Raw genomic sequence first — 26840 nt, forward strand, 5'->3', positions numbered from 1 at the left:
AATGCAGCACCTCGCACTTGTCTGCATTAAATTCCATCTGCCATCCTTCAGCCCACTTTTCCAAACAAACCAAATCCTTCTGTATTCCAAGAAAACCTTCCTCACTATCCACCACTCCCCCTATTTTCGTATCATCTGCATATTTGCTTACCCAGTTAATCACCCCCTCATCTAAATCATTAATATCAATGATAAACAGCAGGGGACCCAGCACCGATCCCTGAGGCACACCGCTCATCACAGGCTTCCATCCTGAAAGACAGATGTCAAGCATGACTTTCTGCTGTCTATCTTCCAGCCACCTCTGAACACATCTCACTATCTCTCTATTAATCCCTAGTAACTGAACCTTCCTTACAAACCTAACATGTGGAACCTTATCAAAAGCCTGAATAAAATCCAAACAGATCACATCAACCGCCCTACCTTCATCTACTTTTCTTGTTACCTCTTCAAAAAACTCAACAAGATTCGTCAAACATGACTTTCCCTTCACAAACCCATGCTGGGTGCCCCTGATCAATCCTTGCCTATACAGATATTTGTACATACTATCTCTAAGAATACCCTCCATAACTTTACCCACCACCAAAGTCAAACTTACTGGCTGATAATTACTTGGCCTGAAGCTTGTGCCTTTTTTAAACAACGGAACTACATTTGCAACCCTCCAATCTCTCAGAACCACACCCTCCTCCAGTGATCGTTGAAAAATCACTGTCAGAGCCCCCGCTATTTGCTCCCATCAGGAAAATCCCATCAGGACCAGGAGACTTATCCACCCTTATTGACCCTAGAAGCTCCAAAACCTCTCTTTACTCATCCCTATCCTTTCCATAACTAATCCATTCGCCTCACTTATCTCACAGAGTGCAATGTCCCTTTCTCTCATGAATACAGATGAGAAAAAAATCATTCAATATCTCCCCCATCTCATACGGTTCCTCACATAGTCCACCGTTCCTATTTTCCAGTGGACCTACTCTCTCCTTAACCCTCCTTTTATTATTCACGTATCTGTAAAAACTCTTAGGATTCACTTTCACCTCATACCTTCTTTTTGCCTTTCTAATTTCCATCTTAAGGTTCTTTCTGCAATCTAAGTAATGATCATACATCTCATCAATCTTTTGTTTCTTATATTTAGCATAGGCATCCCTCTTATCCCGAACAACTTTCTAATTTTTCTTGAACTTTTGGTCTTGCCTTTCAGCTGGACTGGAACATAAAGATCCTGTACTCTCAAAATCTCATCTTTAAATACCCCCCAATTTTCCTCGACATCCTTTCTGGAAAAAAGATCAGCTCACACAAATCTCTGCAAATCCCTTCTATTTCTTCAAATCTGGCCTTCCCCCACTGGAAGACCTTCGACTTCAGACCCAACCTATCCCTTTCCATAATTAAGCTAAAGTTAATGGACCCATGATCACTGGATTCAAAGTTTTCCCCAACGCTCACCTCCGTTACCTGCCCTATTACATTCCCTAACAACAGATCTAACACTGCTCCCCCTCTAGTGGGCATTTCCACACACTGCTGCAAAAAGCAGTCCTGAACACATTGTATAAACTCTAAGCCATCCTGCCCTATAACTGACTGTGTTTCCCAATCTATGTAGGAAAATTGAAATCTCCAACCAACACTACCCTATTCATACTGCACATCTCAGCTATTTCCTTGCACATTTGCTTTTCTAGTTCCCTCTCCCCATTTGGCAGCCTATAATATACCCCTATAATAGTAATTTCACCCTTCTCATTTTTTAGTTCTACCCACAATGCCTCCCTTGATGAGCCCTCCAGTCTACCTTGCTTCAACGACGCTGTAATATCTTCCCTGACAAGAAATGCCACACCTCCCCCTCTGACTCCTACAATTCTGTCACATCTAAAGCAGCGAAATCCTGGAATATTTAACTGTCACAACCCTCCTTCAACCACATCTCACTAATAGCCACAACGTCATAACGCCACGTGTCAATCCACACCTTTAGTTCATCCACCTTCCTTACAACACTCCTGAAATAAATGCATCTCAGAGATCTTCCGCATCCTACCTTCTGCATTGCCCAATCAATTTCCTTCCAATTAATATTTTAATATTTAAGGCTGGTGTGAACAAACTGATCCATAACAGGCAACCAGTCTGTACATACAGTAAAGTTATGCATTTTATTAGGTTATTGTTTGAATATCTTTTCACACGTTCAAGTTTATTGTCATCTGATTGTACATATACACCCCAATGAAACATTGAATGTTTGGAATTCTCTAACCAGGGAAGTAGTTGAGGCTGCCTCATTAAACATATTTAAAATTCGGTTAGATAAATTTTTACATGATAGAGGAATTAGGGGATATGGGGAGAAGGCAGGTAGGTGGAGTTAGGTCATAAATTAGATCAGCCATGATCTTACTGAATGGTGGAGCAGGCTCGATGGGCCATTTTTGGCCTACTCCTGTTCCTACTTCCTATGTTCCATCCATTGTGCCCACACACTGGCACACAGTACACCTTATACACAAATGATATATATATTCGTAATGATCCAAAATAAATATAAAAATAATTTAAGGGTTTCCAGGATCGAACAACAGTATCATCACTGGTTTACTCGCCTGACAGTCTGGTTTTTAATGCTCCTGTATCTCTTCCTTGAAGATAGCGTCTCAAAGATACTGAAGGCTGGATGGCAAGGGCCATCAATAATTCTCTGTGCCCTCTTTAAGCACTCCATGTAGATGTCATCAATAGAGGGAAGGGAGACCCCAGTGATCTTCTCAGCAGTTTTAATCTGCCTCCATACTGACTTCCGACCTGATGCTTTGCAGCCACCATACCACACTATGGTGCAGCCAGCCAGGACACTCTGTAGTGCTCCTGTAGAACATTGTTAGGATTGTTAGCCTGGACTTCTTCAACCTCCTTAAAAAGTGTAGGTGCTGCTGCGCCTTCCTGACGAATGGTTATGGGTTCATGATTGGTCGTCCTTTAAATAGATGCCAGGGAACTTTGTGTCCCAGACTCTCTATACGACAGAACTATTAATAACATTGTGAGGACTGGTCGTTCATCCTTCAATCATATCCTTTGATTTGTCCACATTGGGACTCAGGTTATTTCTCTTGTACCACTGTACAAGCCTTTCAATCTCCTCTCTGTAAGCTGACTCATCGTTGTTGGTAACGAGGCCTACTACCATTGTATCATCCGCAAACTTGATTTTGTTGGAGGTGAACCTTGCAGTAGTCATGAGTTAGCAGCGTGTACAGTAGCAGGCTGAGCACACAGCCCTGACGTGTGCCAATGTGTGATGGGGCTTGAGGATTTCCTGCCAATCTGGACAGGTTGTGGTCTTTCAGTCAAGAAGTTCAGGATTCAGTTGCAGAGAGGGGTACTGGGACCCACCAGTCTCTGAACATTGAGTTGAAGTTAAAGAACAGCCTGGTGTATGAGGCATTGTTCTCTAGGTGGGTAAAGACAGAGTGAAGGATCAGGGCTTTGATACCCACAGGTAATAGGGCCTAGTCTTTGCCACCACACCTCATCACTCATAATCACCTGATATATTTCAATAACAGATATATTGGCAGAGAGCAGTCAGTCTAGCACTGGATTGTGCTAATGGATTTGAATCTTGTTTAATACTCCATTTTCAGCATTCATCTGTAATAGAATCAAACTTACTTACATTGTCATGGAATTCTGGCACATCCCAGCAAGATTCTGTCCACTGGAATACATACATAAGCGTCGCTTACATACACAAGGAATCATCAATCCCACCATGACCTTTACTGCATTTATTCAATGGTTCAAGTGAAAATGGTTCACAAATCAATTACATTTAATTGTTCCATAAAAATTTAGCTTTGACCAAAAAATTGAATACACTGTGTTCTTTGGAAGAAATGTGGCTGAAAGAAAACATAGAACTCAACTTGGAAGCACAAATATCCCTTATCTGAGAGATCAGTAATGAAGCAGCAAAGATTTAAAACAGTTGGTGGATAGAAATGAGACAAGAGGAATTTGAGATCCAACATTTTCTGACTAATTATGGTGGTGGCGGATAGCTCACTGCATTTAAATAAGAAACTCCATAAGAAATATTTAAAGAGCTGTAAAGTGACATCTTTACATCTGGAAAGTAGGATGGAAAAAGGCAGCACATTTCAATTTGGCATGGACACAAATGGCAATACGATGTGCAATAAATGTCCATTAATCCTTGGTCCCATTTTCTGGAGATGACTTGCCTGTGCACAGGGACAACTAATTATTTTAGTTTATGGTAATTACTGGCTGTGTGTTTGTCAAGCTCCTTTTTGGTTTAGTTGAATTAAATTTATTTTGCTGCAGGTCTGTAATGCACATTGGTTGTTTTATTACAGTCATGCTTGGAGATTCTATTTAATGCTTTGTTTCTCAGTATCTGCTAGCTGCAAATCTAACCAGACTTACGAAAACTTGAGTTGACAGGAAGTTAGAGCTCCATCTCAGAATGCAAGCACCATCTGCACACAACTATTGGGTGATGTTTCTATTTGCCCCATGCAATAGCACACAACCAGTAGGAGGCTTATTGAAGATGCAGTGCAGCATGCAATTCTCCAAGTTTCTAGATGGAGGAAAAAATTGGTGGAGTAATGATACAAGCTTGCTGTCACTAATGTACATGGAGATAGGGCCTGTTGACTTTGTTAGGAAGATATTGGCTATCATGGCATCATAGAGCAGACGCAATACAAAAACAAATTTCTGCAGGCCCTACACATGTCCTCGAGTACAAGGTGAAAGGGTTTTGCAAGTTCAGCAAAGGCCACATACACTGATTGATATGACTCCTTGCATTTCACTTGGAGTTATCACAGTGAAAATAAGGCCCACCTTGCCACTAGTGTTACATCACAGACCAGCAGCAATAGAAATTTGCCAAGACAGTGTTATTTTTTAAATAATATTTTTATTATTAATTACTAATATTATAACACATTATCTAACCTTATCTAAATTTAATCCCCAACTAGGTGTGAATAGACTTATATGTGTATATGTCATACCTAAAACCATTACAGCTGAGACATAATACTGGAGTCACTCCAAAGTCAGCCTTAGATATCCAATGTTGACATGAAGACTCTTAAACTGATGCAAAGAAGTAATTATGAATGAGGCGGAAAAAACTGAGGGATCAGACTGCAGAAAACTCATTAATCCTGATTAAGTTGCTTCCAGAGCAAATGTCCTTTTAAATGAGTGGTTGCCACAACTCCCCTTTTCCTTTCGTGGGGGAATGGAACTGTGTGACTTCAATGAAGCTTCTAAAAACCCTGGCAAGGGTCAGTCAAAATGACCAGCACAATGGTCACGATCCAAAGAAGCAAGTCTTCTGCATCCTTTACCTAGATATGGGTCAAACAAAGTGTTATGGTGGTTCAACAAGTCCCCTTTAAAATGACCTTTCCTCTGATCACAGTGGGGTTCAATAATTCCCCTTCAAAATGACCTTTCCTTTAGTCATGGTGTGGTACACTAATTCCCCTTCAAAAATAACCTTTTGTTTGGCCACAGGGGGGGATCAAAAATCTCCTGACAGAGAGTAACAAACAAATTGTCCATTACCACACACAGCCACTCCAGCATAGTGTTCCTTTAGATGGCTGCTGCTCAAAATGCTGTTCATTTAAAATGGCTGCTGCTCACACAGTGTCTGTTCCTTTAAAATGGCTGCTGATCACACAGTGTCTGTTCCTTTAAGTGTGTCTCTCACTTGATTCTTTTCCACCTGGAAAAGCAACATATTACCCATCTTCTCTTCAAAAGTAGTGAAGTTGGTACATGTTTACAAGTTGTGGCCACCTCAGTTCTCACCACAGTTGTGAATGGTCACAGCTTATACTAACCCTTAGAGTGACAGTCCACTAAAATTAAATGCTTCATAATACTAGAAAGACAGAACCTCAGATTCAGATTTATTGATAAAGTACATACATGACATCACATACAACTTTGATATTCTTTTTTCTGCAGGTGAGGCAGAATTGCCACTTATTGGTAGTGCAAAAAAGAATCAGTACAGTTTACATGTAAACAAATAAAGAACTGTGAACGGATAAAGAATGTAAACAAACTGACTGTGCAATACAGATAGAACAAAAAAAAATCAATAGTCCACAAGTAAGAGGCCTCAAATGAGTCCATAATTGAGTTTGTGACCAGCATTGTGACCTGGGAAAATCTTATCAACAACTGGGAAGATAGTAAGAAGAATCCTAAAAGATGAATCACCTTCATGGGTTGTAAAATCCCATGCCAATGCTTACAAGCCTGCCCACAAGGCACCAAGAGTCTATGATCTTCGATAAGCAATTGATGGGGAGTGGATATGGTCTATGTTGGGATGCAGGTTAACAGTTGTAAAGTTAGTAGGCCAGCCATAAAGCAGTTCACGCCTACAGGTAGTAAGTTCGAGATAATAGTCAGATTGGTAAAAAATATTTACGACGCCAGATTTGACAGTAACAATGAAGAACCACCCCTCCGCAAACCCACATTCATCTGATCATCTCCAACAAAGAAAATAGGCCTACCTCTCCTTGACATTGCCATCATTCCCCCTCACCATTAACATTATGGATAGAGAGACAGGTTACCATGATCAAAAACTTAATTAGACCATTCAGATAAATGCAGTGGCTGTAACAGGAAGACAGAGAGTGGAAATCTTGCAGGAAGTGATGTCTCTCCTGACACCCAAGGCCTTTCCAGCGATGTAGGCCACAAGTCAGGAGAATGAAAGAATATGCTGATTTGCCTGAGCAAGAACTGTTCCATCAATAACTTGGATCAGAAGGTAGAGGGATACAATCAAAGAGGATTAGTGTAGGCATGGATGAGTTAGACTGAATGAGCTATTTCTGTGCTGTACAATAGTTCCAGAATTCCATACCACCCATTACAAAGCAGCCCTTGTCACTTGCACCCCTCCCATCGCTCTAACCATCATCCCCTTCACCATTGGTGTATTGGCAGCCACATGTATCACCTACAAATCGTCCTGCATTACTTGCCTTCACCGGGCAAGCTTCCAATAAGTAGAATTTTAATTTGTAATGAGTGCACAGTTCTAGATACATTTTGTTTTCCCAAAAACGAGGCAGCAGGAATACAAATGACACTGGACAACATTTTTTTTTCCAAAAGGTTTGCTTCCTGGAAAGAAATTGAAGATTATGATAGACAATTTCAAGCTGAACACAAAGATAACTTCAGAGTTGCTGTATCATGTAGGAAGTTGGAGAAACAATAACTTTAATTGAATTTAACATGTTTTATCACATAATGCTGACACAATGCGTGAGTTCAACTGACCTAAAAATATTTTGTTGTTGATTTTCCTTTGTACTCAGCATCTGATACCTCTCGTGTCAGTGTCCAACAATAGTCGGCCAGCATTGATGGATTCCAGTTGCCCTGATACCGCTTTTCCAGTTGCAATATCCTGGTGAAACCTTTCACCATGTCCGTTACTGACTGCACCAAGATCAGCAGGGAAGATGTCCAAGTGCCAATGCAGAAAATTAATTTTCAAAGACATGCTGCATTTCATGGTTTTGTATGCTTCAAGTAGACTTAAAATATCAGGAAATCATAAAAATAGGTTCACAAGATCACAAGATAAAGGAACAGAATTAGGCCACACTGTTTTCACATCTAGTTTCAAATTCCGGCCTTTTCTCCATATCCTTTGATACCCTGACTAAAAGATACCTATCAATCTCCTCCTTAAACTCCCCCAATAATCAGGCCTCCATAGCTGCATGTGGCAATGAATTCCACAAATCCATAACCCTCTGACTAAAGAAATTTCTCCTCATCTCTGTTTTAAATGGGTACCTTCTAATTTTAAGACTGTGCCCTCTTGTCCTGGATTCGCCCACCAAGGGAAACATCTTATTCACATTTACTCTGTCCAATTCTTTCAGCATTTGAAATGTTTCTATGAGATCCCATCTCATTCTTCAATGAGAAATTATACTCCAATGAATGCAATCCAAAAGCCAATAAACATTCCTCATATGTTAGCCCTTGCATTCCAGGAATCATCCTGGTAAATCTTCTCTGTACTCTCTCCAAAATCATTACATCCCTTCTAAGATAAGGGGCCCAAAACTGTACACAGTACTCCAAATGAGGTCTCACCAGTGTCCCATAGAGCCTCATCAACACCTCTTTACTCTTATACACTATTCCTCATGAAATGAATGCCAACATAGCATTTGTTTTCTTTATTGCCAATCTAATCTGGTGGTTAACCTTTAGGTTATCTTGCATGAGGACCAGGGGTGCAGTGGTCCAGAGCTCACTGGAGTGCCACTCCAGCACCTCCTTGTCACCATTTTTGGTGAGCTCCGCCACCTAAAAAAATTAGCACTGCACCCTGATGATTACCCCCGAAGTCTATTTGCACTTCCAAATTTTGACTTTTCTCCCCACCCAAATAATAATCTGCCTGTTTATTTCCTCTTCCAAAATGTACAACCATACATTTTTCTTTTTTTTTAAACTTTATTTATTCGTTCAAAAAACAAATATGACATATGCAGCAATTAAACATGAACATGAACTTTTTTTTTTTAAAAGAACCCCCCCCCCCCACTTCAGCCAACTCTCCTAAGGAGAGCCATAAAAAAGAAAAAAGAAAGATTAAAAAGTTAAATATAGACATTAATATTAAATCAATATAAATTGAAATGTAAATATTCTGTATAACAGCCACTTATTAATAAAAAAATTATAATTATCATGCAAAACATACATAATTTTTCCATTATTAAACAATATTTCATCTAATTATGCCATCTATTAATATCAATCATATTTGTATCTTTACACGTACTAGCAATACATTTTTTCACTACGGATAAAGCTAAATATACAAAAGCAAGCTGGAATTTATCTAATCCCAAACCTTTCAAAGGTTGCAAACTACCCAATAAAAATACTGTTGGATCTAAAACTATTTTAATCTTAGACAGGTATTCTGAAAACGATTTAATTTTCTTCCAAAAAGATGTCCTTTTCACTTCTTTAAAAAGATTGTAAATGTATACATAACCAAACAGCATGAAAAAAAGTTCCAACCATATCACCACATCTAAAACACAAATCTGATTAATTAAAACCATATTTTTAAAAATTTTCAGGTGCCAAATATAATTGATGTAAAAAATTGTAATTAATCATTGCATAATGTGCATTTATCAATCTAGTTACACTATCATACCAGATATCTAACCAATCATCTTCAGAAAAAATAAAACCAATATCCGCTTCCCATTTAATTTTAGATCTATCCCAACACTTTTTATTCATACCATCCTGTAATACTAGATACATAGATGAAATATAACCCTTCTCTGGTACCTTCATAAGAAAAGTCTGAAATTTAGTCATTTTAGGTAAAATTATATCTCTACCAAACACATTTTACCAAAGATCGAATTTGATAATAAAAAAATAAAGAATTCTTATCAATACCAAAATCTTCCCTCATCTGATTAAAAGATAAAAACTTACCCTCTTTAAAACAATCTCCCAAATTTTTCACACCTTTAAATCTCCAATGCAATAAACTTTGATTACGTATTGAAAAAGAAATAAGTTGATTATTATACAATGGTGTCAAAGCCAATAATTTACCCCTGGAGCCTATCATTTTTTTTACCCATAACTTCATTAAATGTTTTAGTATAGGCACATTATATTGTTGTAACAAATTTATATTCCATCTAAACAAAAAATGATGTATTTCAAATTCAGAAATACTTGCCATCAATGAACTAATAAATTTAAGTTGGGCTGCCTCATAATAATTTTGAAAATGTGGTAAACATAGTCCCCCTAACTCATATTTCCAAGTTAATTTATTCAAAGCTACTCTCAAAAATTTACCCCTCCATAAAAATTCCCTAACCATTTTATTTAAACCTCGAAAAAAAATTTTATCAAGTAAATACGGAATAGATTGAAATAGATATTGTATACGCGGAAAGATATTAATCTTAATTGTATTTATCCTACCCATTAAATTAATAGGTGAATCTTTCCATTTCATCAAATCAGTTTTAATTTTTTTCATTAATGGAGCATAATTTAATTTATATAAAGATTGATAATTAACATTCAAAATTATACCCAGATATTTAATTCAATCAGTCCACTTCAAATTAATAATATTTTAATAAACTGAATAATCTCCTTCACTTACTGGTAATATTTCACTTTTTTCCCCATTTAACTTTATATCCAGAAAGACATCCATATTGTATTAAACATTCCTTCAAATGCAAAAGTGACTGAGCTGGGTTTATTAAATACACCAATACATCATCAGCAAATAAATTAATTTTATACTCTTCATCTAAAACTGTCATACCTTGTATCTGTGTATTTTGTCTTATCAACTGTGCTAAAGGTTCAATCACTAACGCAAACAAAGCTGGTGATAAATGACAACCTTGATGAGTTGATCAATTTAACTTAAAAGATTCCAAAATCAAACCATTCGTCAATACTCTAGCTACCGGTTTACTATATAGAGCCCTAATCCAACCAATAAAAGAAGGACCAAACTTAAATTTCTCCAAAACTTTACACAAAAAATTCCATTCAACTCTATCAAATGCTTTTTCTGTATCTAAGGATATCACCATCGGGTGATCTAAAGACTGTCGAAATCTATTAATCAAACTAATCATGCGCAAAAATGTTATCTGAAGCATATCTATTCTTTATAAAACCTGTTTGATCAATATGAATCAACTTTGGTAAAAATTTAGCCAATCTATTTGTTAATATTTTAGCTAATATTTTATCTTCTCTTCTTTGGCTTGGCTTCGCGGACGAAGATTTATGGAGGGGGTAAAAAGTCCACATCAGCTGCAGGCTCGTTTGTGGCTGACAAGTCCGATGCGGGACAGGCAGACACGATTGCAGCGGTTGCAAGGGAAAATTGATTGGTTGGGGTTGGGTTTTTCCTCCTTTGCCTTTTGTCAGTGAGGTGGGCTCTGCGGTCTTCTTCAAAGGAGGTTGCTGCCCGCCAAACTGTGAGGCGCCAAGATGCACGGTTTGAGGCGTTATCAGCCCACTGGCGGTGGTCAATGTGGCAGGCACCAAGAGATTTCTTTAGGCAGTCCTTGTACCTTTTCTTTGGTGCACCTCTGTCACGGTGGCCAGTGGAGAGCTCGCCATATAACAGGATCTTGGGAAGGCGATGGTCCTCCATTCTGGAGACGTGACCCATCCAGCGCAGCTGGATCTTCAGCAGCGTGGACTCGATGCTGTCGACCTCTGCCATCTCGAGTACTTCGACGTTAGGGGTGTAAGCGCTCCAATGGATGTTGAGGATGGAGCGGAGACAACGCTGGTGGAAGCGTTCTAGGAGCCGTAGGTGGTGCCGGTAGAGGACCCATGATTCGGAGCCGAACAGGAGTGTGGGTATGACAACGGCTCTGTATACGCTAATCTTTGTGAGGTTTTTCAGTTGGTTGTTTTTCCAGACTCTTTTGTGTAGTCTTCCAAAGGCGCTATTTGCCTTGACGAGTCTGTTGTCTATCTCATTGTCGATCCTTGCATCTGATGAAATGGTGCAGCCGAGATAGGTAAACTGGTTGACCGTTTTGAGTTTTGTGTGCCCGATGGAGATGTGGGGGGGCTGGTAGTCATGGTGGGGAGCTGGCTGATGGAGGACCTCAGTTTTCTTCAGGCTGACTTCCAGGCCAAACATTTTGGCAGTTTCCGCAAAGCAGGACGTCAAGCGCTGAAGAGCTGGCTCTGAATGGGCAACTAAAGCGGCATCATCTGCAAAGAGTAGTTCACGGACAAGTTTCTCTTGTGTCTTGGTGTGAGCTTGCAGGCGCCTCAGATTGAAGAGACTGCCATCCGTGCGGTACCGGATGTAAACAGCGTGTTCATTGTTGGGGTCTTTCATGGCTTGGTTCAGCATCATGCTGAAGAAGATTGAAGAGAGGAGGTTAATATTTTAGCTAACATTTTATAATCTACATTTAACAACAAAATTGGTCTATATTAAGATACTTTCAAAGGGTCTCTATCTTTTTTAGAAATTACTGTAATTAAAGCACTAGAACAAGACTCAGGTAATTCATAATGTTCTCCAACTTGACGTAATACATCCCCAAACACTGTAGATAAATCATAAAAAATTTTATAAAATTCAACCGAAAATCCATCATCACCAGGCGATTTACCGTTCGGCATTCCAGCATAGCCATTTTAATTTCCAAATAGTTAAATGGTTCTTCTAACTCCTGTCTCTCTCCATCCTCTTCTTTGGCTTGGCTTCGCCGACGAAGATTTATGGAGGGGTAATGTCCACGTCAGCTGCAGGCTCGTTTGTGGCTGACAAGTCCGATGCGGGACAGGCAGACACGGTTGCAGGGGAAAATTGGTTGGTTGGGGTTGGGTGTTGGGTTTTTCCTCCTTTGTCTTTTGTCAGTGAGGTGGGCTCTGCGGTCTTCTTCAAAGGAGGTTGCGGCCCGCCGAACTGTGAGGCGCCAAGATGCACGGTTTGAGGCAATATCAGCCCACTGGCGGTGGTCAATGTGGCAGGCACCAAGAGATTTCTTGAGGCAGTCCTTGTACCTCTTCTTTGGTGCACCTCTGTCACGGTGGCCAGTGGAGAGCTCGCCATATAACACGATCTTGGGAAGGCGATGGTCCTCCATTCTGGAGACGTGACCTACCCAGCGCAGTTGGATCTTCAGCAGCGTGGATTCGATGCTGTCAGCCTCTGCCATCTCGAGTACTTCAATGTAAGGGATGAAGTCGCTCCAATGAATGTTGAGGATGGAGCGGAGACAATGCTGGTGGAAGTGTTCTAGGAGCCATAGGTGATGCCGGTAGAGGACCCATGATTCGGAGCCGAACAGGAGTGTGGGTATGACAACGGCTCTGTATACGCTAATCTTTGTGAGGTTTTTCAGTTGGTTGTTTTTCCAGACTCTTTTGTGTAGTCTTCCAAAGGCGCTATTTGCCTTGGCGAGTCTGTTGTCTATCTCGCTGTCGATCCTTGCATCCGATGAAATGGTGCAGCCGAGATAGGTAAACTGGTTGACCGTTTTGAGTTTTGTGTGCCCGATGGAGATGTGGGGGGTCTGGTAGTCATGGTGGGGGGCTGGTAGTCATGGTGGGGAGCTGGCTGATGGAAGACCTCAGTTTTCTTCAGGCTGACTTCCAGGCCAAACATTTTGGCAGTTTCCGCAAAACAGGACGTGAAGCGCTGAAGAGCTGGCTCTGAATGGGCAACTAAAGCGGCATCGTCTACAAAGAGTAGTTCACGGACAAGTTGCTCTTGTGTCTTGGTGTGAGCTTGCAGACGCCTCAGATTGAAGAGACTGCCATCCATGCAGTACCGGATGTAAACAGTGTCTTCATTGTTGAGGTCTCCATCCTCTAATATCAGTAAATTCAACTGTGATTAAAAAAAATCAATTGATCCAGTTTCCTGTTTTCCTTCAGATGTATATAACTTTTTATAAAATGAATAAAATTCATCATTAATCTCATGAGGTTTATGTAATAAGAGAATTCCATCTCACAGCATTAATAGTCCTCAATATCTGTTCTTTCTTTAATTGCCACGCCAATAACTTATGTGGTTTCTCTCCCCATTCGTAATACCGTTGTTTAGTCCTATTAATCACACATTCAAATTGATAAGATTGCAAAGTATATTTCAATTTCAGCCTAGATAATTCTATTTTCTGATCTTCTGTAGCATCTTTCTGAAATTACTTTTCTAACATTGATTTATTTCTCTAATTCAAGACTCTGATTTAATCTATTCATTTTTATTTTAGAAGTATAACTAATTATTTGTACTCTCAAATAGGCTTTCATAACATCGCATAATACAAACTTACTTTGAACAGAATTAGATTTTTCTTTCAAAAAAAATTAATTTGCTTTTTCAAAAAATCAATAAATTCCATATTTTTTAACAACATTGTATTAAATCTCCCACGATAAGCTATTTGAATGTTCTCAGAAGTTTCATATGTAAAATATAACAGAGAATGATCTGAAATCACCCTACTTTTATATTCCGCTTGTTGTATTTTCCCCTGTAAATGTCTCGATACTAAAAAGAAGTCAATCCTTGAAAACGATTCATGTCCTGATGAATGAAAGGAAAAATCTTTCTCTGTCGGATTAAGACGTCTCCAAATATCTTCTAAATTAAAATCTTTCATCAACGCTTGGACCTGAATTGCCATCTTGGATTTTTTTACTTTCTTTGGAGATTTATCTAATAAAGGTTCCAAACACAATTATAATCACCACCAACTAAAATATTATCATTAGCCTGACCCAAGCATAAAAATGCATCATCTGCATTTGGGGCATAAATAGTAAGTAAAGTCCAAAATTCACTAAAAATCTTACAATTCAATTTAAGAATACATCCTGCCTTTTCCTCCATTGATTGTAATTCAAAAGATAAATTTTTATGTATCAAAATTGCTACACCTTTAGCTCTAGAATGAAATGAAGAAGAATATACATGCCCAACCCAGTCCCTTTTTAATTTCATGCTTTCCTTCACCTTCAAATGTGTTTCTTGTAAAAAGGCAATATCAATTTTCATTTTCTTAATATACGCCAAGACTCGCTTAAGTTTAATCAGACTATTTAATCCTCGAACATTAAAAGTGGCAAACCTCAACTTTGACATATCTACTATTATTACTAAATACTAATAATATCTTTATATAAAAACTTAAATCAACATATATAGGCCCTCCAATAGAAAAAAATCAAATTAAAAACTAAAAACAAATTTAAAAATAAAAAAAAATTTAAAAAAAATCTCCACCCCCCCCAAAAAAAAAACTACCAAAAGGTAGTAATCCCCTAAACAAAAATTGGGTGTGGGTCACCCACCAGTGGCTGATGACTAGTAAAGAATTTAGTGCAAATCTCTCCCTCTCCAGCCAAACAGTCAATAATATCAAAATATCATAATAACAAAAGAAAAAATAGAAAAAGAAAATTCTTCTTTTCATCCAGAAGATTTCAATCTCGAAGATCCCATTTCAGAAGGAGGTAGACTCTCCATTCCCATTTTTCCAATTTCTGCCATTTCTTCCGTTTCCAGAACAACCAGATTTTTCTTTAGGAGATAATGGTGGACTACGTCTTTGTCCTCTTATATCTGGCAATGAATCAGCAAAAATCATTGCTTCACGATCAGTTCCAAATAACCGAAATTGATAGTCTCCATAAAACACCTTCAACACTGCAGGGTAACAAAAAGGAGACTTATAACCTTTACGCCACAAAACTTCTTTAACTGGATTGAATCGACATCAACGTTGAATAACCTCTTGACTCAGATCAGGATTAAAAAAAAGACTCTGCTATTCTGAATCAATAATGGGGTTTGTCGTTGTCTCGCATTTTGTACTGCAAGTCGAAGTATTGCTTCTCTATCCAAATAACTCAAACATCGAATTATTACCAGTCTCGGTGGTTGACCAGCTGAGGGTCTTCTTCTTAAAGCTCTATGGGTTCTTTCCAGTTCCAATCACTCAGAGAAAAATTCTTGCCCTAATATTTGCGGAATCCAGTCTTTAAAGAAATGAAGAGGATCTTGTCCTTCTATACCTTCTGGCAAACCAACAATTTTCACATTATTCCTTCTGCTTTGTTTCTCCAAATAATCTATTTTTCTTTCCTTCTCACGTTCTCCTAATTTTTCCACCTTCAACACTTTTTCTGTGTTAGAAGTCACTTGTTGTTTACAGTCCAAAAAAGCAGTCTAAATTTTTTTAAATTCTTCATAAGATGTGTCTTAACCATATTTAATTCTGAATTTATACCAGCATTCATTTGAGCCATTTCATTCATTTGAGATATCAACAAAGGTTTTATAACAGCTTGAATAACTTCATTTAATTGCATACACTGCGATTTAGTAAAGCTCAGCTCTGCTCTCTCTGACATAGTGGCAGAACAAGGTAACTGCAGCTCCTGCTGCAACTCAACAGAAGGCATTTTAAAAGTTTTACTGCGGGTCTGGACTCCCAGTGACGGCACTCCGACTTCTTCAGGGGGTCGCCGCTGGTCTCCCCCCGTATCTCGTTTTTTCATCAAAAAACGATTTCTTGGAAAGGAGTCACGTGATGGAGTAGTGGCCGGACGGTGAACTCCAGCCCTCTCCAGAAAAGTCGGTAAAAACAAGAGAAAACACAAAGGCACAGAAATAAAAGTTACAGAAAAGTGAGTATAAAGGTGGAAAGAAGATGGCGACAAAAAAATAAAAATCGAAAGCAACGGTAAGAAGAGAGGAAGAGAAGACAAAGGAGGAAAAAGGTGAAGGCCTTACCTGTCCGAAGAGGCCCGCTGCGGAGAGAGAAACCCGCTCCCTCAGGTCGGTAAATAATGGACTACAAAAATGGCTCGCAGAGCCGAGTAAAAGTGCGCAACCGCGCATGCGCGATACTTCGCGCATGCGCGATGCGAATGAAAAAAAACACACCGACGGGAGGGGGGACCAGCTGGGGAGTCGATCTCCACAGCCGGCAACGACAGCTGCAGAACACCTGCAGCAAGAAGAGACCACAGAACACAATAGAAACAAGAAAGAAGAGGAGGAAAGGGCAACAAAGAAACAACAGATGGTCAACCCAGAGGAAGAAGAAGAGGAAGAGTATGGTGAAATAGAAGAAGAAAAGAAAGGCAAGGTAAAGGATATACTTGCTCTTATTAAAGGTTACATGGAGTCATTTAAAGAATGGCAAACACAGGAATTTAAGGATTTAAGAAAAAGAATAAACAACACAGAAGAGAAAATAAATAAAATGGAGATGACCTTAACAGAAATGGGAAAAAAAATGGACAAGATGGAAGAGCGGGCAGTAGCAGCAGAAATGGAGGTAGAAGACTTAAAAAAGAAATTGGAGAAATCTAATAAAAAAACTAAAGAGACACAAGAACTACTAGCTCAAAAAATAGATACAATGGAAAATCATAACAGAAGAAATAACATAAAGATAGTGGGCCTTAAGGAAGATGAAGAAGGCAAGAATATGAGGGAGTTTATAAAAGAGTGGATCCCTAAGACCCTAGGATGTCCAGAACTACAGCAAGAATTGGAAATAGAAAGGGCACATAGAGTATTGGCCTCACCACAACCACAACAAAAACCAAGATCTATTGTAGTAAAATTCCTAAGATATACTACAAGAGAAAAGGTACTGGAGAAGACAATGGAAAAAGTAAGAGAGGGCAACAAACCACTGGAGTATAAAGGGCAAAAAATTTATCCAGATATAAGTTTTGAGCTCCTAAAGAAGAGAAAGGAGTTCAATACAGCAAAGGCGATTTTATGGAAGAAAGGGTATAAATTTATACTAAAGCATCCAGCGGTATTGAAAATATTTATTCCAGGACAACAAAACAGACTATTCTCGGATCCAGAAGAAGCACGAAAATTTGCAGAACAATTACAAAAATAGACTGAGGGATGAAGACGGGTAATGAGAGTAAAAATGATCACGATTGATATGTATGCGGGTAAAGAGGTATAAGAGTGAATAGAGACAATGAGCATACATGAATGTATCTGTACTTAGAGGAAAATATAGATAGTATAGACAAGAATTAATAAGGGAAGGTAATGGAATAGAGAGAATAAGGAGGGAATTAAAAGAGTGACCTTTGTGACATATGAAAAGTGAAATCTTTTCTGGGGGAGGCGGGGTGGGGGGAAATAGCGGTCACTGCAAAATCAGTTGACGCTTGCGAGTGGATTCGCAAATCCAAATGGAGAGGGGAGATGTGGTTGTCCGACAAGGGATAAAGGACAACTCAGGACGTGAAGGGGAGATTGGGGATAAATAAGATAGAAATAGGAGAATAAGGAAAATGTTGGACGTTGTAGGAATGTTGTCTTATAAAGAGTTGAAAATAAGAAAACAGAAATGGAAAAGGAGGAAAGGTAATGATGGAAAAACGGAAAGAGAAGATAAACAAAATATAAAAGGGCTACGCTGAACTATATGTCTTTAAATATTAATGGAATACATAACCAAATTAAAAAAAACGATTTCTTCAGATTGAAATGCTATCTGATGCATTTCCAATAATGGAGTCGTCTTCCTGTGTGCTCCCTCCATTGAATTCGAAAGGCTTTCCAAATTGGGGTCCACTTCTTGGAAACACGCACCTTCTTCCGGAGAACGGGTAATTCCAGCGTCATCCTTCATTTGGTGAGTAATAGGTTTTTTTTTCATCCCCCACAGGCAATCTTTGGGGTTTAGACAATGAAGAGATTAAGAGATCAAGTCGTCTAGGCCCAAATCTTCAGCACTTTGAAAATGTAACTTCTTATGAACTTGAGGTTTAGTATTTTTACCATTAATGGCCATAATAATTCCTTAATACTTTAAACTAAAATTTAAAAAACTTAAACTTGAAAACAAAGGGTTAAAAAACAGGTATTTAAAAGTCTGGCCAGAGAGGTTGAGATTGCACGTCTAGACTCTACGCCATCTTACCATGCTCTCCACAACCGTACATTTTTCAACATTGTTTCGCACCTGCCATTTCTTTGCCCACTCTTCTAAAAGTGTGTGATACAAAATACACACAAACGTGTTCAGGAAGCAAAATCTTCATTGTCCAGTGTTACTGAGTTTAAAATTAAGGAACTGAATTATGGTAGTTCGATGAAACATAAACACATCACTCTCAAATCATGGCAAATATTGGAAAATATAGCCAGGCAATGGAATCCAAAGGCACATGTCATACTATAATGTTATATGACATTTATAGTATTAAAACAAGCCCTGATGTTTATGCTCCGTGGGCACTCTCCAATCAATTTTGTTTCCATTGTAAACAAAAAAGACTGAAAATGCTGGAAAACTGGAGAAACATGCAAAATGATGGAGGAACTCAGCAGGTAAGGCAATATTCTTGGAAGGCAATAGATGTTCAACATTTCCAGAAGAGTTTTGGTCCAAATCATTGACATGTGTTGCCTTCCACGATGCTGCCTGACCCACTGATTTTTCCAACCATTTGTGCTGCTCTTTCCTTTTGTTGTTCCATTTGAATGTATTCAGCTTCCTCTTGAGCACAACACTGACACTCACCCATTCCACATTCTCCACATTTTCTGGCTTAAAAGCTTGCTCCTGACTTTATTATTTATGCTTCTCCTTGAGAAGCTACAGTTAACATCAATAAGCCACTTTTTAGGTTGTAAACATCTCAAATGGATGTTACTATATGAATGTGACCTAGCCACTGAAGTCTTTGGAACATATGATCAAAGGCTCAGTGAAGTAGAGGTTTAGTTTATAAACAAGGCCTAGGAACAGAAGGAATTAGGAAGAAAATTCAGTTGCCATGGTTCTAAATTCTTGAAAGTGTAGTTACAATGACACAATGATTATATCCAGAATATTCAGGCCAGAATTGAAGAAAAAAAAACAGGCGCAATGGAGCTTAAGAAACTAGGAGAAAGGAATGAAGTCCCCTTTAGAGTGGAAAGAGATGCAGTCAAAAACAATCATTCAATGTTGCATGAAGAACCTCAAGTCTATGGGAAGATATGGAAGCCCATTGTAAACAGCTGGATTGCACCGTCTCACAAACAAGTCACCAACCCATCCCTAGAGACCGTTCTTTAGCTGTAGTAGAGTCTGCATGTACGAGGTTGGTTTCACAGTCACCTGAACTAACAAGAGTGGAAGCACATTTAAGCAAGGCAATTTTTTTTAAAAGCTGAAATAACTGCAGGAGATAAGACTCAGATAGAGCAGCAATGGTCAAAATATGAAGAAATAATCATGCAGGAAACATCATCAATATAATCAGAAAATGAAACCAGGAGGGAGCCAGTTGGTCTGTAGTTATAACCTGGACCAATGTAAGTTCACATAGCTATAGCTTTGATTTGCAGAAAGCGAGTGAGTTTTTTTTTATATAAACTGTTCAATATGAAAACAAGTTCAGCCAAGTGAAGATGGATGATGGTAGAGAGTGACCACTCTGTTCATTGAAGCAGCAGAGATCCTTCAGGTCATTTTGATATGGGATGGAGTGAAACACAAAAGTCTGCAGCTGAATGTAGTCAAAATGTAGAAAGACTAGAGGTACTCAGCTGGTCTCGCAGCGTCCATAGGATGTTTCAGTCTGAGTGGGAAAAGACAAGTGTCTGAATTAACGGGTGGGGAAAGAAGGGGGAAAAAAGAACAGACCAACAGACAAAAGGTGAAAATTGGATATGTTAAGAGGACAGGTGAGAATTGATTTTGGCTCTGTGAAAGGAGACAAAGGGAAAAGAGAGAGAGAGAGAGAGTCAAAGCCGTCTAGGAAACCGAAAACCGGAAAAGTAGTGGAAGGCATCAGAGCGCAGGTGTAAGTGCATTCTTCTTACAATCAACTTTTTTTTAAAAAAATCACATGGTCAGACACATTTTGATCTGTGACTGCAGCAAAACAAAAACTTGTAGCAAGTGGTGTAGTGAATAAAGCACAATAGATGTTTTCTGTGAGCTGAACCAATCAAACTGTTAAATGGAATCTTCGAAGGAGTTTAAATAATTACAGTTGGCGCGCTATCACAATCACCCAACAACCCCTGAAGTCATGCACCTCCCAGAGTTCTTTATGCCCCCTGGCCAAAGGAAATTCCTGATCCTGCTGGGGTCCGCAACTATGGACACCAGGTTTGATAATGAAGTGGCATGGTTCACCACATAACCACCCCCACCCCGACCAGAACCGGCGTTTGGAAGTGACACCACAATCTCACCTATACTGTTAGAATGGGCCAGCGGACACCCCTTGTGCCAGGGGCATACCACCCATACCAGCTGATCTAGGTCCACATGTGCCAGCTTAAGGCTATCTACCAAAATTGTTTCTTGCCTGCCGCCAATATGTATAACAACATAGAGCCATCATTCTGTATCACCTTGAAAGGACCCTCATGTGGCCATTGCAATGGAGTTCAGATAGAATGTATGAAATTGTAGTCCCAAGCCAGATGGCCATGATAGGTGCCAGTATATCCATCTTCTCCCTTAAGTGTTAGTACCGAAGTGAAAGATTTCTGCTGCCCACATGCTGATGGAATGAAATCCCTTGGGACTGTTATGAATAAAGCACAACAGAAGTTGTCTGTGAGCTGAACCAAAAGAACTGTTTAATGGAATCTTTGCTGGAGTTTAAATAATTACAGTTGGCGCGCTATCACAATTACCCGACCTCTGAAGTCATGCATCTCCTAGAGTTCTTTGTGCCTCCCGGCCACCAGGAACTCCTGATCCTGTGGGGGCCTGCAACCACAAATGCCAGTTTGATAATGGAATGGCGTGGTTTGCCACAACTACAATATATGATCATCTGTCAGCTCCATGGACAAGCATGGTCACTTCAAGCTTTGCTCCTTGCTGAGAAGAATGTAAAAAATCTGATCCTGGAAAACTTTACCTCCTTCTATTCAGTAATTCAACAAACTGCCCTCTTCTTCCTCTTATGCTATTGACTGACAGGGATGGTCAAAGTTCCCATATTTGAGAGCAAGTGTTAGCCTGAAGCCTAAAATTGAATGCAATTCTTATTCCTTCCATATCTCATTATAAGCGAAATTAGGTGTTAGCCCTTTGAGCCTGAACTACAATTCAATACGATTATGGCTGATCATGCAATTTCAGTACCCTATTCAAATCATGTTGTCTCTAAAACCAGTGCTCCGTAATATTAATGACCAACAAACATCCAAATAATTAATGAATTTGTCCAATCACGAGGAAGTCTTCCTGCTGTTAAATGCCAGGTTTTCCATCGGAGTTAAAATGCAGCAGCAACTGCCATGATGAGGTTCAATTTGGCAATGTGACATCAATCTAGCATTTGGACAACCCGCATACTTACAGACGGCACAGGCATTGCATAATGCTGTACAACGCAAGATACATTTGTGCATCTCACTCAATCAACAACAAAAAATTCAGTACATATAGCACTAAAACAACAAAAGCAAGCGGTGAATTCCATACACAAGATATCCATCGTGTTGCTGCAAAGAAATCCAGTGTATGGACCAGGAGAGAAATAGAGCAGATATAGTTTTGTGGAAAATAAGCACGAGGGAAAGGAGAACAATGTTTGGACAGTGAAAGAAGTGAAAAGGACATCAAATAGAATCCAAACCAGGAATAGGAAAATATACAAGACTTAAACTAAACACAGACATTTCTAGAACTGTAGGCGGGTGAAAGCACATTAGCAGTTGGATGGGAATAAGGCAAGCTTTGAGATAGACCACAATATATAGGCCAGGTTGGGTGAGAATGTATCATTTATGGAACTGAACCCAGTATAGAAAACAACAGGTTTTGTTTTGTACATCTTCGCTGTACTTTCTGAAGTCTTTGTTAATCTTACCATCATAGTTATTTCAGATGTAATTTTATGGTTCATTTCACCTTTCTCCAGTCAATAAAAACCCAAGAATGACTTTGGGTATTGGCACCTCCACGCTGCCTTTATTATCACATGACAGAAGCCTTCACATTGCACAGTGCATGTTAGATTGCATTGGAAATCAGCTTTTTTTTAAAAAAATGGTCAGAAAATTGGCAAAGATATTTGTAGACTTAAGTTGAAGATAGACAAGAAAGTCTCATCTTGCCCCAAGATACAGTAGAAACCCTGTTATGAGGAGTTCAAGCAACAAGCAGCCTCAAGAAACTTCAAGCAAATAAAATCACAGAAAATAAATAGGTAAAGAATATGGAGTTTAAAATTAGTTTGTCAATCTTGCAACACGCAATCTCAAGAAACCGGAAAATTCACTTGTCCGGCTTCTACCAATCCCCAGACATCATCTGAATAAATAACGAGTATTTTCACAGACAAGGCTAACTGCTCACTGTTCAAACCTCTCCATCCCTCCCCCGCAATGGTCTCCCATACCCCTCTCCATCATTCCTACCTTTATTTTTCAGATTTATTGTCAGAGTACATACATGACATCACATACAACCCTGAGATTCTTTTTTCCTGCGGGTGTGCAAGAATTACAACTAATTGGTATGACAAAAATTGTACACAGCACAAGCATGTTAACAAAGAACTCTAAACAGATAACAAATGTAAACAAACTGACTGTCCAGTATCATCATTCAGGTGCCTTGCCGTTCAGCGTGGGCGATCATGTCACTCCATCTCTCACCTGTAAGCTGACCATCCAAATTGTAGTTGTTGTCTCCCCTTTTCTCCTTTGGTGAAGGCTCCATCTTTGAGCTGACACCGTAGTCGATGTTGAGTTCATGATTATACAAGGGAAAATAAATGAAGTAGTTTCCCGTTGCCTTCTTCAGTTGCAGCGTCCATACTGGACGGGTAACCCTGGTCACTGATCAGCAGATTCACCTGCCCAACATTTTTAGTTCCAATTTGTAGAATCTACTTGTAAATATCATCCACCATCTGCAATCTATGACTTCCCATGACCCTGATTGGGAGGCTAAACAGGTATTATACTTTGCCCAAGGGTGACTTGTGAGCTATCACACAGGAGTGCCTTACACCTCCTTTTGGTGAGCAATTGTACAACAATGACACCGACAGATGTCCAATATAGCATTACCTACTGACCCCTACTCACACTCTACCCCTCCCTTTTACCTGACCCATTGAGCCTTCCAGTAGTGTTTCCTTCTTATTGTTCTAATGCTTTTAAGCAAAATAGCAAAGTGAAGCAATCCCACCCCATCTAAAATAATCTTCAAATACAAAACGCACAAGAAGAATAAACTACTTTTGAAGAGGAAAATCAAAATAAACGTTGTTTGCCAAAACATTTCTCTTCAAATTTCACATACACATTTTGAGCTGACACTGTTGAACAAAGAACCTATTTTGTTGACTGCATATGACAGAATGTACTGCACTTTCATGCATCTTTGTTGATTAGTTGGGAAGCACATAGAGCTGGTGACGGGGGAGTTCAGGGGAAGTGAGAATGCAAGCATATCTTGCAAACTCCCCCACCCCGTCCTTCAGAAACTGCAATGCTTCAAAGAAACCAGCAGGAGTTAGCACAACAACTTCCTCACCCATTGGACAAGTTCCTACTGCATTCCTGGCAGAGAACACAAGAAACTCTGAGCTACGATTCTTACATAGCCAGAGAAGTAATATAGCCTTTCTGAACTTATTTTACAATGATCATATCGCAAACTTTAAACTTTAAATGTAACATCCTGGCCTCTGACTTCAGTATTCACAGCTTCCAAAGAAAATATTCTTTGCAAATGACAAGGAGCAACATTAATTGCTGTGATTAAAAAAGAACATGATATTTATATTTTAGAAAGGAATGTGTGGGAGAGGATAATGAAGATCTTAGGACCAAAGCACAAAGAACAGCTTGAGCTTGGCTGTTAAATGCTCACTGCTTCATCTGAGCCTCTCAGTAAGATTATCTGATTGGATTCAATCACATATTCTTAGTAAAATTATGACTGTTCCAGTTGAAGACTTTTGTAATTTTGTGTACCTTACTGAGAAAATGTTAAAAAGTTACCACCTAAAGCTAAATGCTTGGAAAATCTCATTAAAAGCATTTATTTCCACATTCCCTGATTAATTTTTAATTTGTTTTCACTGGACATGTTCTGTCACCCACTTTTCTCTACCAGAAAGGCGAATTTGCTATTCAATGTATTTAAATTTAATTTTTTTAATTTAGACATGCAGCGGGGTAACAGGTCATTTTGGCCACAAGTTCATGCCACCCAATTTACACCCAATTAACCTATACCCCCAGTACGTTTTGAACAGTGGGAGGAAACCAGGAAAAACTCACGCAGACACGGGGAGAGCGTACAAACTCCTTCTAGACTGCGTGAGATTTGGGGCATTGCGCCAACAGTGCCGCCCTGCTCCATAAAAAAAATCCTTTGCTATCCATCATAACCAGCCAAAAATAATCACAGCAATTTTAAAAGCAACTATTTAATCCATTGTGTCTGTGAGGGGTGCTAATTATTTTTTTTATTGTAAATATTCATAGTAATTTTCCTCCTCCTGGCTTTAATCCAGACATTTTTGAAAAGGAAAGAATTGTTGTATTTGCCATCAAGGCAGCATTGGGCTGAACAGGACACAAAGGGGGAAAGGCAAAATTAAAAAGAGAAATTGATGCAATAATTGGAGTCAAATTAGATACAAGGGAGAAAAGTGAACATGGTTCTGGAAAAGAAGTGATCAGAAGTTGGAGACATTATTGTAGTAATCCTCTATAGGATTAATGTCAACTTCTCCAGTTTCTGCTAACCTGCTCTCTGTTCTCCCTCTCTTCCCTTTCCCTTCTTTCCTTCAGCTCTCCACCTCCTTTCCTCCATTCAAAGTGCTCCTCCCCCTGTTTACTGGTGTGTCCTTCCTCCCTTATCCTCCTACTACCTCCTGCCTTTGGGACCGGGCTCCTCCCCCTACCATTTTGTTTGAGTGCCTGTCCACATTTTTCCATACGTTGATAAAGGGCTCAAGCCCGAAATGTTGGTTATGTGTCTTTATCTTTGAAATTTAAGGTACACTGTTTGACCAGCTGAGTTTCTCCAGCGTTATGTTTTTACTCCACACGTCTTTGGCCTAATCACCTTCAGCCACATCATTAATGGCTTTCCCCTGTGGTTCAGTCAAATGGCGTATTCACTGGCAAATCCAGAGAATTGGCTCCAGCCAATCTTGTCTCATAATAAAGCCGTCAGTGCCAGCACAGAAAGCGAACTAACTGGCTTGCAGATGTGTTGACAAGTGGCAGGTAATAGTTTCATGTCAGGATAGCAAGGCCAAAATTACTTCAACATTGCCCTGTAAAGTAGCAATGCTATTGAATGTTTGATAGGCAATGCCAGGGAGCAATTAAGATTCAACTATCATATAAAATGGGATTGGAGAATAGGCAGCATGGGTGAAAATATTTTAGTAAACGTTCAATTTTCACAATATCTTTACTTTCCTTTAACAAACAGAATTTACATTCTCAAGTTCACCAGTATAACAGACTGGAGCTGCATTGATGGAAACTAGGGCAAGAATAAGACATGTATTCTTAAAACAACTGGTCAGACAGATGTGGACATGCATTAATTAAATTGGATCAGGATTATAATTACAGAGCAGACAAGCTCTGTAATCCTCTGGGGAAAGGCTTTCAATATCATAATCAGTAACTGGAGATGAAAGCACTGGCAATTGTCAGAAAAACAGCTCATCTTGGGGTTATCAGCTTTTTAAAAAAATCATATCCGACAATGACTCACCATGGACATCTGCTCCCGCAGCAGAGGTTTTTCCTCTGTCATTCGGATCTCTTGTAGGCCAGCCATTTCCAATCGGTGCCAGTCAAATCCTGTAAAAAAATAAAACACTGCAACATTATCAGACAACAATTGGGATACCTACTAATTATTTAGCAAGGCATCTTTCTTTTTGAAAACCATCATAAAATTTGGATCTCTGCAAGACTAACCCTTTAAAATGTGGTGCTTGCCCATCTTCCAACTTGTATTAGGATGACAGAATCCTGAAGGGAGAAACAGGAAGCTGGGGAACAGTTCCTCCACAGCTCCAACTCCAGAGTGCCTGCCCAGTTAACCAGTAGGTGGAACCTGCAGTGTGTTACTCTGACAGGGCAGCTAGACTGATACACTGTCCATGCCTTAAAGGGGAACATCATCCCGAGTTGCAGCAAATGACATTTAAACGGATGTTCAGTC

The 26840-nt window shown here is 39.3% G+C and overlaps 1 protein-coding gene and 1 long non-coding RNA gene across 12 annotated transcripts in view; one reads left to right on the forward strand and one right to left on the reverse strand.

Moving 5' to 3' along the window:
• ndrg4 (NDRG family member 4) overlaps positions 1 to 26840 on the reverse strand; it is a 183748-nt gene that overhangs the window by 128154 nt on the left and 28754 nt on the right. For 7 of the 11 annotated variants that reach the window (XM_069901068.1, XM_069901065.1, XM_069901066.1 and 4 more), the window contains one exon: positions 26385 to 26473. In XM_069901068.1, coding sequence (XP_069757169.1) covers positions 26385 to 26450 — 66 coding nt within the window. In that variant the 5' untranslated portion in view covers positions 26451 to 26473. Of the gene's footprint in view, positions 1 to 21022; positions 21240 to 26384; positions 26474 to 26593; positions 26684 to 26840 lie in introns of those variants that run through there. The other 4 variants (XM_069901070.1, XM_069901059.1, XM_069901060.1 and 1 more) reach the window with 3 other exon arrangements.
• LOC138744629 (uncharacterized) overlaps positions 1 to 26840 on the forward strand; it is a 106682-nt gene that overhangs the window by 70987 nt on the left and 8855 nt on the right. The gene's annotated exons all lie outside the window — the stretch shown is intronic.

This window comes from Narcine bancroftii, chromosome 10 (assembly GCF_036971445.1).
Source record: "Narcine bancroftii isolate sNarBan1 chromosome 10, sNarBan1.hap1, whole genome shotgun sequence".
In the NCBI taxonomy this organism is placed as follows: domain Eukaryota; kingdom Metazoa; phylum Chordata; class Chondrichthyes; order Torpediniformes; family Narcinidae; genus Narcine; species Narcine bancroftii.